Source organism: Gavialis gangeticus, unplaced genomic scaffold (genome assembly GCF_001723915.1).
Source record: "Gavialis gangeticus isolate Ggan-Ray unplaced genomic scaffold, GavGan_comp1, whole genome shotgun sequence".
Classification (NCBI taxonomy): domain Eukaryota; kingdom Metazoa; phylum Chordata; order Crocodylia; family Gavialidae; genus Gavialis; species Gavialis gangeticus.
In genome coordinates, this window is record NW_017729016.1 from 19,506,717 (window position 1) to 19,526,592 (window position 19,876).

Sequence of the window (19,876 nt, forward strand, 5' to 3'; positions counted from 1 at the left end):
CTTCACGGTTCACGTGACCAGACTCTGGAATAGACTTCCAGCCAGAGTGGTGCAGGCACCTACCCTGGAGATCTTCAGAAGGAGACTGGACGCACTAGACTAGATGTTATTAGACCCCAGCGCTCTTTCCTGCCCAGAGCAGGGGGCTGGACCCGATGGTCTCACAAGGTCCCTTCCAGGCCTGAACTTCTGTGAATCTGTAAACCCGTCACATACTGGATGCCAAGTACAAATAAAGAAGCAGGACATTTGAGGTCTGAGACCTCAAGGCCTCACTAGCGCCTTTTCCCCATCCTGCCCTGTTGCCCCCATGCCTTACAGCCGTTGCGCATCACAACCAGTGACACAAAGCTGCACAGAACAGCTTGTCAGAGATGGAAGTAAGGGTCCACTGGAAAAAAAAACAACAGGATGTAAATATTCAGGCATCTGTCAGTGGGAAGAGTTGTCTGGGCAACGCACCTCGTGGGAATTCGCAGCTCTTCGTTAAAGCAAGCATCATCTCAGCACTTAAAGAAACTCGGGCAGCCCAGAGGTTAGCATGGCCCTTACAAATAGACCCAAGTTAGGGCAACTGCTTGCAGCATGGCTGTCCCCTTACAACAGGGTGGGTGCGAGGTGGTCCTGTATCCTCAGCAAGACCTGAGGATGCCTGAGGCTACTGTTTTGTGATGGAGTTATAATCAAGTCCCATCTCCACGGCATGGCTCAGGGGACAGCGAGGTGGTACCAGCAGCCGCTAGAACATAACAGCATCACACCATATGTCCACCAACCCAGCATCCTGTCCCACCCCATGGCTACTGAGGGCAAGGGAGGATGCAGACTCTAGGACGGTCATTGTATGCATGAGTCCCAATCTGAGTTTGGGATAAGGTGATGGGGGGACCATCAGCTTCTCAGACATGGGTAAGACAGAAAGAAGCTGCTGGCAGAGGGCTGGTGACTTGAGCTCCATGGCACATGGTGCTGGCAAACTGCTGCCACCAGTCTTGTGGCAAGGAAAATGGGGATATTATGGGCCTGATCTAAAGTTGAAGTCATAAAAATCTTTCCATGGAGTCCAATGGGCCCCTTCAAGTCCCTTTTCTCACCAATGCTGCTCATCAGAGGGTGGCCCCTCTACAAATACCAAGCATGTTCTCATATTACTACAAAATGACAGCTGTCCCGATGGTCTGCAGGAGCTGCCCCGCCCCAGGCTGGGGTCTGGAGAGAACAGTGCACTTCCCTGTCGAATGGCTTCCAACCTTGGTATCTTTTACAACCTACAAATTAAGCCTCTGAGCCGCCCTGAGAGGCAGATGGGTGCCAAAAGCTGGAGTCTAATCCAAAGCATAACTGGAGGATGAAGAGAGGAAGAAAGCTGCCCACAGCCATTCCCACAAGCAGACCCAAGAACAACCTCAGGTCCCCTGAGGTCCAGTTCGTCCACGGCCAAGGGCACACCTGCCCAGTGAGGAACAGCTCGCCTTTTGTCCCTGCGGCCACACTGAGAGGGGTTCAGACTCAGCGACGCTGAAGCACATCCACCTTCCTTGGCTTTGGTTTCCAGTGGCTTCAGCTACCTCTGCAGACCAGGAAGGGATTTTATGCAAAGGCCCCAGGTTTGGCCCCACTTGCCATGGCCCAACTTTCTTTGGGTCTCCATCAGCCCTTGGTTGTGCAGACCAGGCCAAGACCCTGCAGTCCTTTAGGACTGATTATCATAACAAGCCAAGAGGATTATTCTTTTTAGCCCCTCTCCCCTGACAACCACGTCACCATCGCTCTGGCAGCAGTCATGGAGCCAGCGAGTGAGTCAGCCCAGAACTGCTGTCTCAATTCTGGGCTGACTCCGGAGGCAGAGAAAGCAATGGCCTCAGAGGGATGCTAACACCCACAGCACTCAGTCCCTATTTGTTCTGCCTGGTCACTCAGCATCCCTGCTAGACAGCAAGCTCTCCAAATCAACCCTTCCTCCTCAGCCAGCCTAAGCACAGATCAAGACCACGTGTCTTGGGCTAATACCTGCCAGACCCAAGCATTACTCTGAGCCGTCCCTTTGTGGATGTTGAAGCTGGTGTTTCTGCTGATGTAAATTCCTGTAAGCTGGGGCCTGGCCCAAGCATCTCTTCTGACCTGTAATCTTATAATGCTCCAGTTCTGGACTCGGCTAATAGGATTTGCTCTTTGTTCTTCTCCCTGGCTTATAATTAGGCCACTTCCGGGGAGTTTAGTCCAGTGTTGAAAATCAGTGTGGCCAAGGAGCAACATGTATGCAAGGTTTGGCTGCTTGGGTGAGACCCACACCCCACCCGACTGCAGGCGAGATGCTGACAACTAGAGCACTGTGACAGGAGACAGTGCTATGGCCACCATCTCCAGCCTGGGACACACTCTGCCATTTGAGATCCCCTTCCACTCAGCAAGGTGGCATGGACCAGGGACCATAACCCCTACCTCTACAGTAACAAGAACATTTTTGCCTAAGCCAAGTTACTGGGACAATTTTACAAATCTGGGCCTTCCCCCCCACTCTTTTTACTAAGCAACCTGGAAAATATTATCCATTGAAAATTCCAACTTCCCAGGACTGCCAGCTGCGATAACACCCACACATGCACACACATGTATGTAATCCACCCCCTCTTCAAAGGTCACATGCCTCTGATTTTGTGCCTGTTTCCCTGCATCTGTGTGCTCCCTGTTTTTCTCCTACGCAAACATATGGTGCTCCAGACTTCAAAAGTACAGCCCTATGCACTGCAGGTTTTAAATATAGCCCCCTTTCTCCTCTGCTCCCCATGCTAGGTGGAGAAGAGACTCTGGAAATCACCCTGGCACCAGGTTCCTCGCTGGCTTGTGGACAGATCCATTCCTGGTGGAAGGACCACAGAGGAGGGCACAGTGGGTGGGGTTGAGGGAGCAAGGACCAGATTGCTGTCTCTTTAGCACTGTTTTAATGCTACTAAAAGTGCTGGCAACTGCAGTAGCAGAATGAGACTGAAAAATGAAGCACAGGAGGCTCTTCCCCTGGAACACTTGTCTCCCTAGCTTGCAAACACTGCTAGGTTGGGGCTGGGTATGTACATACGTACAGAGCCTGGCACAGTGGGACTCTACCCGACCCAGATGTCTCTGGGGTGGGCTACTACCATACGAATGATAAATAGCAATAAGATGTGTGTAGACACGCACAGGTTTATATTACTCTGAGAGGTGCTATGGGCTGCGGGCGGGCAAGGTTTGGATCCACGGACAATCCCAGACTTGTTAAAGCCACTGGGGTGCCAACACCATTAGGCTCATCAGAAGGGACGGTCCAGCCCTTTTTATAGAGTAGAGATGTCAAGTTAACCACCCATAAACTAGCAGAACAGCAGGTCAGACCTACACCACAGACTGAGGGGCTGCTCTTGGTGCCAGCTCGGGGGTAAGAGGTTGGCGGTATGGTGTGTGTGTCAAAAGACTCTGGAGCCCAGTGAGCATGACCCCAAAGGAAACCCAGCATCCAGACACCCCATTGCAGTGTTGCAGGGGGATCCGAGCAAGGAAACTGCCAGCTCTTATTCGTTTCTCACATGTTCAGGGGAACAAGACTTTGTGTACATTTTTGTACCAAGAATATGCCCGGCTCATACTACTAATGGAAACAATCCTGCAAGTGGCGGCTAACACACACGTACATACACCTATACACAAGTACACATATAGATCTGGCCATTTTGTTAGCAGGTAAGCACCCAAATCCCACTGAAATTCAGCAGCTAACCTCTAACGAGCCTCGGTAAATCCCAGTCATCCAGCCAGGTATGCTTTTTCCACCAGCTTTTGTAGCATGTCTGACTACGGGAAAGCAAACTCTTACAAGGGAATTTATGATGTTGGAGTAATAGCAGGTCATGGCATTTTTAAGGACAGATGGATGGGTGACTATGCTCTCTAATTAAATTGCCGAGCTGGGTTTGCTCATTTCATCTGATCTCTGTGAGCTCTCTGACAACAGTCGATTAGTCACAAGTATGCCTGCAAATCCCGAGCGGCTCCCAAATGTTAGCAAAAGCTGCCTGCGTGCCTGAGAACTCAGCCCAAGAAGTGCATTATCTGGTATTCACTATTCATTATGTGCTTGCTTGAAATGTTTCACTCGATCAGAGGGCACAAAGAACGCCGCGTGCCCGGACGCTAGACACCAATGCAGATGCAGGTGTTACACCAACAGTTACTGGGAACAAAATCTGAAAAAAATCTCTCCGGCAGCCCAAGTCAGTGGGAAAGCTGGGTTCACTGGCTAACCTGAAAGCTTTATGTTACCTTCATCAAAGTTTCTGACTTACAGGATGTAACAGAGGAAAGGGAGATAAGTTAAAGCATAAGCAAGCATAAGTTAGGGCAGCTTTGGGGTTGCTGCAACCTCAGTGATTGAGACATGGGGGGCTGCAGCAGGGGTGCTAATACAGCTTTGCCTGTCACCCCTTGGTTTGTGCTGAGGCCCCAACTCTTCTGGAGCACAGACTTTGGCCAACTTTCTCCAACAAAGATGCAACAAATACATTGCCCTGTTTGACCCTTTTGGCTCAGACCCTTTAATGAATCCACAGAACTTTGCAAAGATGCTGGCATTTGCTTCATGCATGAAGGTCATGAATTCCCGTCCTTTTAGCTCTCAGGTTTCCCATGAAGCAGCCCTGTCCTTGCATACAAGGCACAGATCCACAACAAACAGCTGTTTTAACCTATGGTCAAGGTGCACCATTGGTCAGAGCCAGGGCAATGTCGCAGCAAGTGAACTGGACCAATCATCAGAGGAGTGGGTTTCTGGTCCTGGCGCTGTACTTACCACCTGCGTGATTGTCACTGGCCTCAAGTTCTCTGTTTGACTCAACAGCAAGAGAGACTGCCTCCCACCTTGTACTCACACAGCATCTAGAATAATGAGGTTCTCATGGTGGTCGGAGTTCAATGCAATGCTTGAAGACAACTAACAACCAGCTGCCCGAGTGATTCAGTGAATGCTTATGAGGCACAAATACACGTCAGGAAAATCTGCCTTTGGGTATCCATTTGCAGCTCCCCAAAACTTGCCACTAGTTCACACATTTCTTCGGCCTAACAAGTGAGGACTATCGTCTTAGCAAGTGTTATTTACAACAAAAGAGTTCAAGCAACTCTCATGCTATGATTTCAGTCAGGGCATTTGACGGGAGCTGGGCACTGCAATGTAAGCCATCATGCATGAAGGTAATTATTTCTCTATCTCCTTCAGTCTCCCCATGCATAAACCCCTCCAACTACTAGCCAGGCAGCCATGCTACAAACTCTGGATCCAAGTACGGAGCCGAGTTCAAACTTTCCCCAAGTCCAAAGTACCCGCATCTCTGCTAACCTGTGATGAACTCCAGGCTCACGTTTAAAGCAGGGGAACTTGCATTGTGGCCAGATCAGAAGTAGCCATTTCCAGATTTTGACTCGAATGGGAACGTTTTGAGATTTGAGTCCCACTTGGCTCCAGCAACACATAAAACTTGTGTTTCTTGTATCATCTTTCGCCTTAAGTCATTCAGCTTCTGATCCGGGCTGAGATCCCCTGGTTATCTATATGCTCCTTGGTGTATATACATTGATAAAAGACGCTGAAGGAATTACAAACAGAAGTACCAGCAATCATTCTCCTTCTTTCTTTCCTGCCTGTTGAGCCAGTTTATACATTTTCCCTATGTGTTTGCTGGGATGTGTGTACGCGGTAGATCTTTATGTGGTGTGTAAGAGAAGTTACTGGGAGGAAGCCACGTCAGGCAAGGGGCTTTTATGTTTCCTTGCAGATGTGACTGTTGCTTTGAGTCGAGGCCTGCGGTCACTCTTCTTGTGGCTGCCTAGTGACTTCCTCTTGCACTCCTGGTCCTCTTTGGTGTTTCCTAAGCACTATGCTGGTTCAGGCCCAACAGCTACATAGTTACATCCGGTGAAACAGGAGCACTAATCACTGTGCAGAGCTAGAGTGATGCCTGGCTGAAATCCAACACCGTAGTTAGTGATGGAAGGGACCTGCTGGATGCTCAAATCCATCCACCAGCCAACGAAGGCATGGACAGAAGAGAGAGGATGTACTGTGCATGTCTACATGTGCAATTCATTCGCAGCAATAAACCCCGGGGCGTCTCACGCCAGTGTTTATTGCTTCTGAACGTGCCGTTTGAACGTGCAGCCAGGACCGCAGCATGTTGCGCTGGGTTGGAGCAGCCCCAGCTGGCAGGGGGCCGGGGGGGGGGGGTCTTTCTTCATAACTCTGTTGGAGTACTAAATCGAGGTTATCATGATCACAATGTTTGCAAGCAGCCCAACAAGAACTAAGCAAAGATTCAAGCTCATTTCTCCAGTTGGCAACAATTTATAGCCATCCCTTCTCTGAGCTGGATTGGAACAAGGTGACCTTGAGATGAAAGGTTTCATATGCAGCCTGGGCCATTCACTGCATTTTTCCTCTTGACTGAAGCCCAAGCACATCTCCTTTCCAGCCTGGAAATGCTTTTTTATAAAGCCCTGCATTAACTTCATGCAACTAGGAAGCAGACCCTCACCAAGGGTTGCACTCTATGCTCAGATACATTACAGCCCACTTTTGGGACTTGCAAAAGCATCCCTGAAGGTGGATTTTGGATCTAAATCTACTAAGGTTACCTCTCCAATCCCCAGCCTTTCCTTGGCTGGGAAGTTTTAAGTGGCATCATTCATTGCTGCTTCTGTTTTCATTGTTATTATGGGTTTGCAAGCTCAAGGCAGACAAATTTAAAAAATATCTGGGGCCTGTTACTTGAATAAATTAAATCTTGAACCCACATCAGTCAGTTACTGTGATTCTGCCACTGTGCGGCCTGCAGTTCCCAACACACACCCATCTGTACTCCAGGGTCTCAGTCTGCTGAAACAGTCCAGACACCATGGTTCACTTTTTATCATGTCTCCTTTAAATTACATTTCTTCATTACCAAAGTAAAGAAAGCACTTGACGTGCCCACAGGGAGGGGAACAAGATGTTTCCTTAGCCTGGCTATGTGAAAAAAAAACCCCATGTGGGACTGAAAAATGATAACAGCCATCAGACTAATAAGTTCAGATACCTCGTATATGTAATATATTCAGATCCAGTATGGGGACAACAGCCGTAGAAACGTCTGGTCACATGCAGGACAGCTGGGGATAGAAGTATAACTTTTATGTTCAGGGTAAGAGGGCATAACTGGCAAAGGAGGGTACTTAGCCATTCACTGGGTGTAGAAAAGAGGTGTAATGTATCTACAGAGGTGGCAGAACGGAGGTGCAGCAGGGAAAGTGGCTGGCAGGAGGTGGTCAGATAAAGCAGGAGGAATCTGATCTGCTTCCCAGCCCCGGGTGTAACCCACACCACCGTTTTGTGTCACAACTAAATACGGGTCCTGGCATAGATGATGATCTAGCCCAAAGAATATTGTTACTTGCTACAGAGCATCACCAAGTTATGAATGACAAGGGGGTGTTTTTGCTGGTAAGATGATTTGAAGCCTCCCCTGTGCCCAGGCACACACACGGAAAGAGGTGAGGCCAACAGCAGCACATCCCAGTGAGGCTGGTTTTCAATGGCATTGGCACAGGCACATTCAAGCTCTAGTCCACATCCCATTTTGAGACCACCATTAGGGAGCCCAGCATGTTAATGGCAAAGGGGCTGCTCCCCCCAACAACTGAATAAAGCAAAAGATGCTCTCAAATAAGTGGTTTGTTTATAACAAAAAGCTGCTTTGTGATACTAAGACTAAGGGACTCGCCTGCCCACTAAATGGAATCAAACTCAGTTTCTTTTCTGCTGCTCTTCAATATGGCCCTTCCTTCAAATTCCTTCTTCCTCCCCTGCTCTGCAGTGATCCTTCCTCTCCTCTTTGAAGTCATCTCCTATTTAAGCAAGGCAACAACCTTGGATAAATCTTGGGCAACGTTTTCAGCCCGTAAGTAGAGAACCTTCTCCCATCTTATCTGGCAGTTCATTAAACACACGTTTATTGATTGCTTCCTTCTAATTCTGGTTGTGCAAGGGCTTTTATGCAACGGGTCTTTTATCTGAATGTGTTTTCAAGGGTATGTGTGTGTGTGTGTTGCGGAGGGGCGGCATTTATTGACCACCAGCTGCCATCAACCTCTGCCTTTGTTGGTTCTCTCTCGAACTGGACAAGGCAGCTCCAAACACTTCTTATCAGATTAGGGATTTATGATCTTTCAAGGGGCAATAAACAGCACAAAAATGAGCATTTCCCATCCTCTTTCAACATGTGCCCAGATGCCTTATTGCCCTTCTGAGAGGCTGAGCTGTATTTGCACTTCTTTCCAATACACAGACCACCCCCACCTCCTTTTCTGAGTCAGATGTACCAGTGGGCTACACATCCCTCCCTTGCATGCCACAGTGTAGGTCTTGTGACTGATTACCCTAGTTCCTGCTGCTTGCCAGAAAGCCCATGAGGCCTGGTCACTGAATAAGGTCCTACCTGACAATGTGAGCAATCCGGTGCTAAGGATAATCCCCTGTGCTAGGCTCCCATAAGCCACCACAGCTGCAGAAGATTTTTTGTCTCAGTGGACCTTGGGCTGTTCCAGCCCCTCACTGTAGGAATTGCATCATGTGTCCGGCTGCTTATGACCAAGGCATTAGTCTGGCGGGCCTGGAAATTTGCCTGAGAAACCTAGACGTTCCACTTCCATGCCTGGCATAGAAAAGATTACAGGGAAGTAATCTAAGGACCCAAATAAAGGAACAAGCCTGGTGGCAGTTTTTAGGCCCCTTGTCCCTGCCTGCCTCTACCACTCAAGCACCATCTGACCCCATTTCTCCTTGGACGTCATCTCTTCTAAGCTATGGAAAATCTTTGTAAGTAAGGGCTTGATTCAGGAAGGCACCGGATCCCTCCAGCTCCCACTGATGTCAGAGAGAGCTGAGACTTCTTGGTGCCTTGTAGGATCAGACTCTTGATAAGGTGGAAAGTCCAATGGGAGACAAATGAGGAAGTGAGAGCAGTAGGTAGAAGATGGCGGCGTGCTCCTTGATCTGCAGAAGGCTGTCTGGCAGAGGATGGAGCGGCCGCTTCCTTTGCAGATGCACAGCAAGGCCCTCTCCCAGCTGGCTTCCCTTGGGTTCTTGGCAAATGTACCTCTCCATTTCATGATGCTCCTCTCTGGACTACAGCCCGAGCCTGCATGCATCTGTTGGTGGTGGAAAACAATGCCATTTTCCCTGCTACCTGGATACAGCATGGGGAGCTTTTCAACTCTGCATAGGTGAAAGAGTCCGTGTTAGGGGAGATGTGCTCTCCTGTATAACATGGGAGTTGCAGTGCACAGTTATCCACCTGCTATTTTTAAACAGGAGGCTAAGAGGATCTCACACCAACCTCATGTTGGGTTAATGCCATGCCCTGATGTTAACACCTACATTACTTGATGTGAAATTCAAGAGTCTTCTTATCTCTTCTTGCATGCTGGATTCTCTTGGACCATCCTGACTTCCCACAGGTCCCCAGGTTCCTTAAGGCTACTTACTCACTGCTAGTGAAGGCAGCAGAACCCACTGGATTCAGATTGCCCAGCACAGTCCTCCCATCCCAGCCCATGAGGCAGAGGATACAGAAGAAAACAGATGCTCCCTATGGCATGCAATGTAGACCTGCATCTACTGCCTGAAGCAATGGTAGCTTGGCTTGCATGCCTACACCACCAGAGCAGGTGAGCATCTATAGGAGCAAACACTGGCATGGAGAGCAGGGGAGAAGGTGGCAGAGTAGTGGATGGGTTGCCCTTCATGGAAACAGCAATCCCTCTCCAAAGGACTGAGAAGATGCAGCTCTTGTTTGTCCCACAGTGCCCCAAGAGTCACCCCAAGGGGAGAGATTCAAGAAGATGCCAGAAGGTCATCACCTTCCACCTGAGAGATATATTTTGGGAAGGGGTGGTATAATGTGGCTCTTTCCTCCATTAAGGCCCCTTCTCCGTAAGCCCACCAACTCAACTGCCAACTTCCAGCCAAGGAACAGTGAGAAGGGGATCTCCTTTCCAATACTGACTCTTAATGTTGACTGTGACCCTGAGATGCATAGCTCTGGCCCCTTGCTCTTCAAGACCTTGCCAGGCTGATGGATCCAGCTTTGGCCTTGTGTTCATCAAGGACCTTGGCTAATGACACACTAAGCAGTGATGTGGCCAACACCACAACCAGCCATCTTTGACTCCCCAGCCTGAATGACCAGGTACCCATTTACAGCCAGGGTGCCTGGGGACATGCTTCAGCACAGCTCTGGTGTAAGGCTGAAACACAAAATTGCCCAAAGGGCCAGTTTTGCTCTCTGGTGTTGATACCCCAGATCTCAAAACTTCTCCATATCTCTAAGGGGTTTGACCAGGTTTCACTGAACAAGCCTTGTTCTACTCGCACTGCGGCTCGCCCAGTCCTAAGAGTCAACTCTTAGCAACACATTCAACACAAAAGTCACTACATAAAAAATGCACCTAACTACATCTAGCAGACCTTGCCCTCTGACTGGAAAGAAGGATTTTCTAAAAAGGGATCTATCGGCTTCTGGAATACGTGCTGCTTTGGTGCACTAAGCATTCATGTTCTTTCATTTGTCTGAACGGATTGCCACAACAATTTGTGAAAACAATTCTGAGTTCTCTTGGTTTTCATAAAGAATGTGTTTAGGAAAGCATTTAAACAGCTTACAGAGCAAGTTTATAAAGCATCATCCCATTTCCACACAAACAAAATTAATAAGAAAAATTGTACAACGTCAAAATGGTTCTTCAGTAGGAACAGAGGACATTTAAACAGCAACTGAAGGGACGAGAAGTGAGTCTTCATTTGAATGATACGGAGAGCAACCACAAACCCAGTTCCAGGGACAAACTGACTGTAAAAGTCATTTTCAAAAGAAATATGATAGTAGCCATCTGGAATCTGACAAGTCAACACAGTCTTTCAGAGAAACCATCCTGCTGGAACAATTCTTTGGAAGGCCACAGACTGATCACATATGGAAATGTAATCATTCCCCCCGGCACTTCCCCTAGAGGACACTGGCAAAGGAACCATGGACCCATGTGCAGGAAACCTTGGCTTGAAGTACCTGTTCTGTGTCTAAAAGGCTTGGTCTCTAGCTGGTCTATGTCATAGCTTGGTCTATGTCTTAGTGACGCCAGTACTGAATTCAGCACAGAAATTCTGTTTTCAAACACCCTCTCATCAAGTCCTTCCACTGTACCCTCACCTGAAAATGTCACTACAACCCAGTATTCATTATTCCCTTTTGACTCATCCCTAAACCTATCTTCGTGATTCAGGTATATACAGCATTTCCCCTATCCAAACACATGGCCATTTCCTATTGTTGGTTACCTGTGAGCGTCTTGAGTATCGCTATGGATTGGCTAGAGGCACCGGAAATGAGTTCTTTGACCAGGACTGATTGTTCATCAGGTATCTTCTTAAGCGGGTGGCCCCGTGGTAGATCCTCACACATCTGAGCCACTGAATCAAGTTACTACCTCTAGGGAAGCTCCTGCCACACTGGAAATGCAGACTTCTATTTTGGGCTAAGGAAAGGATCAATAAGGTAGTCCCACCTGGGAAGCAGCTGAGTCAGAAAAGACAGAACAAATTATCCTTTATTCTCCTGTTCATGCAGAGACCCACCGGAGCTCTTGCTCGCTGCTAACAGCACAATGGGGGGGAAAAGAGCCTGCACTGACTTCAGTATTGCGATCAAACCTTGCAGGGGGGAAAGGGTTGTAATGGGACCATCTCAGAAAAATGCCAGTTCCCTATGTACCAGATTGGTGCCGTGCTGTGGGGCTCCCCTGGGGTGTCTTTTGGTTCAAGACCTCTCTCCCTTCATGGACTGATGGAAAGCCTTGAAATTAAGCCCCAGAGCTGGGAGCAAGGTGCCTTCCAGCCTGTTCATAAGCCTGTGAAAAACTTGGACAAGACAGTCAGTGGCTTGACAGCAACTGCTGATTCTGGATGCCCCAATTTGAAACAGGGACTGGTTTTCAGAGGTGTTTAATGCCACCCCTCCAAAGGCTGACAGTGGATTAGAGCACCCCCAGCAAGGAAACTCAACGAACAAGACACCCAAAATCCAGGGGGGGCACTTTTGACTCAGTTTCTCCATCAAGGAAATGGGATTGATAAGACCTGCACCCTGGGATGCTGCAAGGCAGAGTACAGAGATGCTGCAGAAAGACAAAACAATTCCTGTTATCCCCAAAAAACCGAAGTGGAGGTACCAACCCACCAACTGCCTTTTGTTCTGGAGAACTCAGCATCTTTCCAGACCTACGGACTATGTCCCGCAAGTCCCTGCTTCCTGGAGCGGAAGGGAAGAAGCGAGGGGGATCCTCTGTGTTTCGAAACCTGCTGCAAAACAGTTAGACTCACAGATTTAAAAACACATCCACTTGGGTTTACCTTGCGTATCTCGTCTTCTGAAAATCCAGGATTCGGGACATGAACATCTTGGCAGTTCCATGGGAATCCAGCTCTGGTTTGTCCAGGGGATGTGGATGGGGGGAGAAGAAGAGGCAAAGCGAGAGGGGGAGGAGGAGAGGAAATCCAGGAGCAGCAGGTTAAATCCCTGAGGCAGGTTCTCAGCTCAGCCACGGGCAGGGGCCGGGGGTGTCTCTGTGATTCCTGCCACCCAAGGAGGAAGCTGCAAGCCTTGGGGGAGCCGTACCAACTTCATCCGCTCTTGCTTTGTCTTCTGGCTCAGGCATGTGGAGGTAGCAACTCACAGGACCAAAGACCAGCTCGCTCGCTCGCTTTCCCCACTAACACAGTGAGTGAGCGTGTGCCTCTGTGCGTGTGTTTAAAATGCTAAGGAGAAAGAAAAAAAAAAATCAAGGCCACGCTCAGGTTCCCCCCGCCCCCTGTTGCACAAGAGAATAATACAGTAAAGACAAAGGCAACCTAAGAGAGACGGTGGGCGAGCGAGGGAGTGTGAGCCGGGTCCTGATGCAACAGAATCAGCTGCTCAGATGTGGAGGAGGGAAAGCAGAGAAGAAAGACAGAGACAAATACAATCCCTCCCTGCCCATGGCCAGAAGGACCTGCCCAATCCTCTTATCCAACGTGGTGACTTGGAGAGGAGCTATAAATACCCCCTGCGGATCAAATGGCAGCAGATTTAAATTTAAAATGTAATTAAGCTGGGGGTGGGGGGAGTGGGGAGAGGGAAGCAGACGGAGCCCCCCGAGGGGCAGACAGGGAGAGGGGATGAAGCCTGGGAGCCCCCACGGCAGGGCTGGGGCATCCCGCAGGGCAATGGAGGAGGGATGCGGCTGGCTGTGCCCAGCACCCCCCTGCTTCAGTCTGGGGCTGTGCTACCAGGTGTAGTCACAAAAGGGTCAGGCAGGGCAAGGCAGGGTTCATCCTGGGTTCCCATCACATCACCCCAATCCGCCGAGCATGCTTGCTGGACCTGCCAGCCTGAGGGGACCTGGGGTCGCTCCTATTCATGCCAGAAGCTGTGAGGAAGACAACCTGGGCTCAGTTTGCCTAAGGAGGGGACAGCGGGGAAGCAGCTGGCTCCACACCACATGGGTTTCCCCACATTAAACCGAGCTGAGCCCACGAGAAATGGGCGCCCGTGTCAAGAGGGAGCAGGGTTCGCGCCAGGTTAGCAGAATGGTTTGATGCCCTGTAAATGTGACCTGCTCCCTTCTGTGCGCCTGTGTCAACAGGGGGTGGAGCTCGCACTGGGTTAGCAAGACAGTTTAGCGTGCTCTAAATGTTACGCCTGCCCACACCCCTCTCTATGCCCTTGTCAATGGGTTTCACCACCAGATTGGCAAGACAACTTGGAGCACTCTAAATGTTACGTCTGCCCACACCCCTCTGTGTGCCCAGGTCAACAGGGAGCAGAGCTCACACCGGGGTAGCAGGATGGTTTGGAACATGTTCAGTCTCTCTTCGGAGCGCTCTAAGTGTTGTGTCTGTCCACAGCCCTCTGTATGCACCAGCCAATCTGGGAGGATCTATTCTAGGGGGAAAGCAGCTTCCACTTCAAGGGGCAATTTGAAACCCACATCAATAAATGAATGCAGCTTCACATGTGGGCTCTTATCAAAGGAGTTAAGCCCAGTTTTTAGCCATGTAGCTTGCACCTGCCACTATAGAGCTGGGATCTCAGGCTAGATTGTTTACATGTGCAACTTGAATGGCAATTGCCTCAAATTAGCCTTGACTGTCCCAGGGCAAAATGCTAATCCAGATACATCACGGGGGACAGTGAGTGTGTGCAGTCTGTGAGATCCCAGGTTAAAATTCTTTGTCCTGGAAAAAACCAGAAGGGTGATTTTAGCCTCAATGGCCAGTTCAAAAATGATATAGAAAAACTTGGCTAAATCCAGCTTGTGTGCAGCCTTGTATCAGTATGAAACCCACATGTTCAAGCAGAACAGCAGCCCCCAGGTGTGAGTGGGGTAACAGCAGGATCCAAAGGGGTTTATTCCAGGAGAGTTTATCCTCCTAAATTAGGGGGTTAAATTATACCAGCATAAGATACCCTTAGCCCATTATTGTTGCACTGTCATTGGAGGCTGGGCTAATCTAACTTCCAATCTAAATCACATCCTCAACCCAAATCGCTAAATCAATACCTGTAACATAGCTGGGTTTGGGCTGGTTTCACTAAATCAATCTTTATGAACTGGTGGAAGTAGTGCAGCTGGTGTGCGTAGAGAGAGCCTCCATCTGTGAAGTGATGTGCGCACACTTCAAAGCCCATGAGATATCTGGAAACTGTTTCCACCTCTCTTAGCCTGGGGGGGAAATCTGCAAGCTGAGTTAGGGGGGCGGGGTCTAGGTAAAATACTGTTTTCTAGATAAAAGAGAAGCAGGAGGCGTTCACATGGTTGCAGCAAATACCTGCCCATTTATAATATTAACAACTAATGTCTCAAGATGAAGCTAAAGGTGTCCAATATTTTTCCCTCTCTTAAGGCCTTTGGACCTATAGCATCCATCGTGTAAAGTGGAAACCATATATATTACCCTGCAGATGTGTAACCATCTGTGACCACATACTTTCAACACCATGGTCACCATTTAACTATGGGCATGTATCATTAATAGTATTACAGTCTATCACTGCCTGCTAAGGAAATATGAAGACATGTTTTAACATTACTATTGATTTGCTATCATATACTATGACACTATGCTCCTATGATTTAAGTTGCCTTGTTAGCTGGCTGCCCAACATGAAACACCTTCAGCCTCATTTTTAGAGATGCTGAGTGCTCACAGCTCCTTTGGAAGCTGCAGAACGATGCTCGTTGCCTTTGAGAGATCAGCTCCAAAACATCTTAGACTGGATGTACAAAACCAATGGTTTTGGCCCAAGTCCCTCTCTAGCTAAGTAAGGTCTTTACAGACACAATCAGTGGAAGCAACCTGTCTGCTTGCAAACAGGCACGGTGTGTTCTGTCCAGCAGAGGCTGGCCGTATACACCATGCACACCGATGCGGGCATATACAACATTTCATAATCTGATGGACAATGCACATGCTTGTACTCAGAAAAGCCAAAGAGAACAGCACACTTTCAAGGGCTGTGGCTGAAAAAGAAGCAGGCTGCCTGCTCCATGAATTTAAATGAGGGAGGGGTGGTGAAGGAGACAGAGCAGCACACAGCTTTCATCCCGCTCGCGGCATGTGGACGTTCAAAGCAATGTTCAAGCTCCTTGGCAAGGGCTGGGAGAGTCAGAATCCAGTAGAGGCATTACTCTCTGTTTTGGGGCTGATAAGGCTTATACAGGGAGGCTTCTCAGGGATTAACAAGTTTAACAAGAGTTGAGGTTGGTGCACTTGGTATAAAATTCCCAGTATCCCCACAGCAGCATTTTTCACTTCTCTGTTACAAAAGAACAGCAAGAAATTGTCCCACAGGAAAGAACGGGATTTCAGAGTAAGGCAGCCAATGCACACTCCCTGCTTACTTCCGCACAATGTTCCCACCCTAGTGATAGCCACTGAATAGAAGAGTGGCACATTTTTTCTAAAATGGGGGTGGGGAGGAGAGGAGAGGTTGGGTCAAAAAGGTCTAGGCTCTTACTGAATGGGCATGTCTACACGTTCATTAATGCACAGTGCCTGCTCCCTATTAAATTTAGCACTTGCAAAAGAAAGTACTAAATAACTGTGCAGTGGGCTGCTCTAGCGCACGTCAGCGCAATCACATGCTTTTTTCATGACGGTTCATGTGCAGTAGACTAATACTACTGTGCATTAATGTAATAGCACAGTTTTTGCCGTGACGCTGTAACGAGCAATCCGTCTACTGTGCCTTAAGTGCTGTGGGTAGGTGCGCCCAGTGACTAGGATTGATGGAGAACAGAGGAAGGTTTGCTGCTAAATCCACGTGCTTCGGAAAGTGGCAATATGGGCCCTGTTATGGAACGGCAGGAGATAGCGAAGCCTGCTGAGATGGAAAGACCAGATCCTGGGAACTGACACAGGTGACGACACAGTACCTTTACCCAACCTAGCACTATGCGACTCTGGGGGTCCTGACTTGCAATAGCCAGTGCTGCAGTGCAGCAGTGTTATCTTAAGTGATATGGTGCGTGCTAAGTGCCATGCTAAGATTTCTAAGCTGGTTTAGCTAGCAACATTAGGAAGATTTGAACCCTGACTACCGTCCCACCCAGCTCCATCTAACTGAAATCCAGAACTCATCTCATTGCAGGAACATCCCAAAGCAAATATAGCTAAGACTCCTACTGGTCGGTTCTTTCGCTGTGAGACTACTTTGTGTGCGATGCACCCAACTCTTCTTGATGTATTTCTCTGCAGGCTGAAGCCTGGATGTGAAACAAAAACATAAACAGATGATTTTTGAATATTTCTCTATTTTTTTAAAAAACAGACTTGGTCATGCAGCTTCCTCATGGCTCTTTGTTTCCATACATTTAGTGTCACGGTGTCGTTGGGGACACCTGAAGGGCCTGTTTTGAAATTTGGAGCTGGGACCTACACAACCCAAAAGGGACAGGAGCGACAACATTTGAGAAGGGAGAGGCCAGGGGCAATGGAAAGCAGTTGATCTGTGTCACTTCTCTAATCTACTGTCCCATTGATTTGTAGCACCTGGCAACATGTTGTCCGGCAACATGTTGTCCGGCAACACTTGTGTTCAGGTCATCTTTGAGATCCTCTCCTATGTTCTACCACTTGGAAATGTATTTCTAATTCCTTCTCCAGCCCTCCTGGTTTTAGAGAGGCTTTTGCAAGTGCTCCTTAGTGGTGTCCGCTTTTTGCTATGCTTTTGGATACTAATATACGGTCCGGGAGGAGAGGAAAAGGTGACAACCGATGCTTAATTAAATGAAGGTGCGATTCCCCTGAGGGCCAGTCCCCGTACAGCACTGTGCCTGGGGGCTGTGGAGTTCATCAGAGAGGGACACCTGAAATAAACTGTCAGGACCAAAATAGATTTGGCTCAGAGGGGAAAAGGCAAATTGAACGAAAAATAAGTTACTATTTTTGAAGCCTGGATTCAGTTGTTATGGCAACGGTAAAGTCTCACGAATCATGCTGCAGAATAACTCCAGTCCTGGAGCTGCATCTGAATCCGACGGGCAAATAATTGCATTGAACTGCAGCTCGTCTTGGGGGCAGGCAGTTCACCCACATCCCAGCCATGCAATTGGATGAGCAGGACAGGACCCCCACCCACCGCCTCCACCGTGTTCAGAGATCTCCCCCACAACCCGCTCTCCATGGGGTTCAGGCTCTCCTCCTCCCACATGCTGCCTCAGAGAGATGAATAGCTCCCACTGACATTAAGGACAAGGAACAGCCTGGAGCTGGAAAATTGTGGCCTGGGTGTTTTTCCATGGCACCTATCCAAGCTAATGTTACCCACTTTGACCCAAGTTGCTGGCAAATGGTGCAATGTTTGGCTGGTGGTTCCAGCTAGGGGGAGAAATCGATAATGGATAAGTGATAATGGACTCAGGTGCCCCTGATGCAACTGATAATGGATAATTGATAATGCAGACAGGTAGCCCAGGTGCAATTCTGCTGATGTACAAGCGCGGACAACGTCCTGCTTTCCCAAACACAGTAGGATTAAATAATAGCAAGACAATTTACTTGCTCTCAGCTTTACCCCCCTTGCAGCCACCAATCCAAACGCTCTCTAGGATGGCTCGCAAGATCACATACTAGTGATCATTCAGGCTATGGCAGGCTTTCTTCTCCGTCCGTTTCTGAACTTCCACTCATAAAAGATTCACACGCACCCTCACTTTCCCAAAACAATAACCAACCAGAGCCCGTCTTCACAGTTTGAATTTCTGAGTGAACTCACTCACTGTGGGCAGAGACACGTACCTATATTCTACTTGGGAAACTGCTTGCTCCTCTAGAGGAAGGAGCTGAATGACTTCTCACTGCCATCTTAAATGAAGTTCTGTGTTTACACCCAAAGTTTCAAGGAGGTTTCATGCAACCGGTGCCACTAATCTCTCCCTTTTGGACAGTCTGATATGCCCATCACCATGAGGTCTAATCTCAGTCCCTTCTGGTATCTGCATCCTACAGAGATAATCACCATCAAGTTGCAAATTGGAAAAGGCAGGCAGAATACAATGCTGCCATTTGGAAACATCCATAAAGGGTTGGCTGAAAAGAGGAGTCTCCTGATATGTTTTAAGAGCTAAGAAATTTGGGACACCAAAAGGAGCATGAGCTGCAGCTGGAATCACTTCTCTGGCCCCCACACATCACATCCCAAATACTGAACAGCTAGAGAATATGAGTGAATACTCTCCGCTGATCTCCACCATTGTGCTAGTGCAAAGTGGGAGAGGGGGTGTCTCGCTCTTGGGCATTTAGCACACCAATCTATCTCTGGTCCTGCCTACCACTGCTGTTGCACATTGATAGTCCTGGGTATCCACATGATGGTGACTCTTTATGATGCTACCATTGGTACGTCTGGATATTTATGATGTTGGAGATTTGCTTTCTTGACAGTGCCAAAGACCTTCTTGCATGTTAAGTTGATAAAAGCAGCCAGTGGGGGACAAAATGCATTCCCAGGGTCAAAATCTCCCAACATAGAACAAAGCTTGGAAGAGAAATGAAGAGTGGCTCCTAGTATAGAGGAAGGCAAAAAACCCCACAGCCCATATCAACCAGGCCATGGGGTAAAATTCCTCCTTGGTCCCAAGTATGGTGGTTGGTCTGACCCTTTTCAATTTCTTCTGAAGCATCAGAGAGCGACGGCAGCTGGAGATGGGAGATAGGACAGGATGCGCAGCTCCTCCTAGCAGTACTGAGAAACCTCTCAGGAGGCTGGCTGATGGGCCCTCGCGCACACACCCAAGGTAATCTGCCACCAGATTTGGAGTCAGGAGTGAATTTTCCCTGTGGTCAGATCGACAGGGACCAAGGGGGGTTTCTTGGCCTTCCTTAGCAGTGTGCAGGACTGGAGAATACGGGGCCAACTTGCTTCCTCCTGCCCCTAATTCCCCCACTTCACCTGCCCCATTCCTTGCAGTCCCTTTTCCACTGGACACCCTTTTTCTCTAATGCCCACATCCTCCCCCTGGACGGGAATCCCTGGCCTCTCTCCTCTGCCTTACTACCCTTTATCCGCCTCACCTTATTCCCCACTTGCATTACCCCAAGCACTACCCACCTCAGACCTCTGCCCCATAGCCCTTCATCTCCTCCCAGCATGCATATGCACATCTCATTTCTTTTTCTTAAGATTGTGAGCACCTTCTGGACTATCTCCTGGATTCAGGTGACAGCTCTCCCCCTCCCACCCAAAAATAAATAAGCAAACCGGAGGGAGGCAGATTGCAG

At 48.7% G+C, this 19,876-nt stretch overlaps 1 protein-coding gene across 3 annotated transcripts in view; it reads right to left on the minus strand.

Annotated features, from left to right (window-relative positions):
• The window catches only part of MMD2 (monocyte to macrophage differentiation associated 2), a 54,018-nt gene extending 40,927 nt beyond the window's left edge, over nucleotides 1–13,091 (minus strand). Inside the window, exons 1-2 of one of the 3 annotated variants that reach the window (XM_019512981.1) lie at nucleotides 12,965–13,091; nucleotides 12,467–12,871 (exon numbers count right to left, since the gene is read on the minus strand). In XM_019512981.1, coding sequence (XP_019368526.1) covers nucleotides 12,467–12,513 — 47 coding nt within the window. In that variant the 5' untranslated portion in view covers nucleotides 12,514–12,871; nucleotides 12,965–13,091. Of the gene's footprint in view, nucleotides 1–11,395; nucleotides 11,604–12,466 lie in introns of those variants that run through there. The other 2 variants (XM_019512984.1, XM_019512982.1) reach the window with 2 other exon arrangements.
• Nucleotides 13,092–19,876: the final 6,785 nt, after the last annotated feature.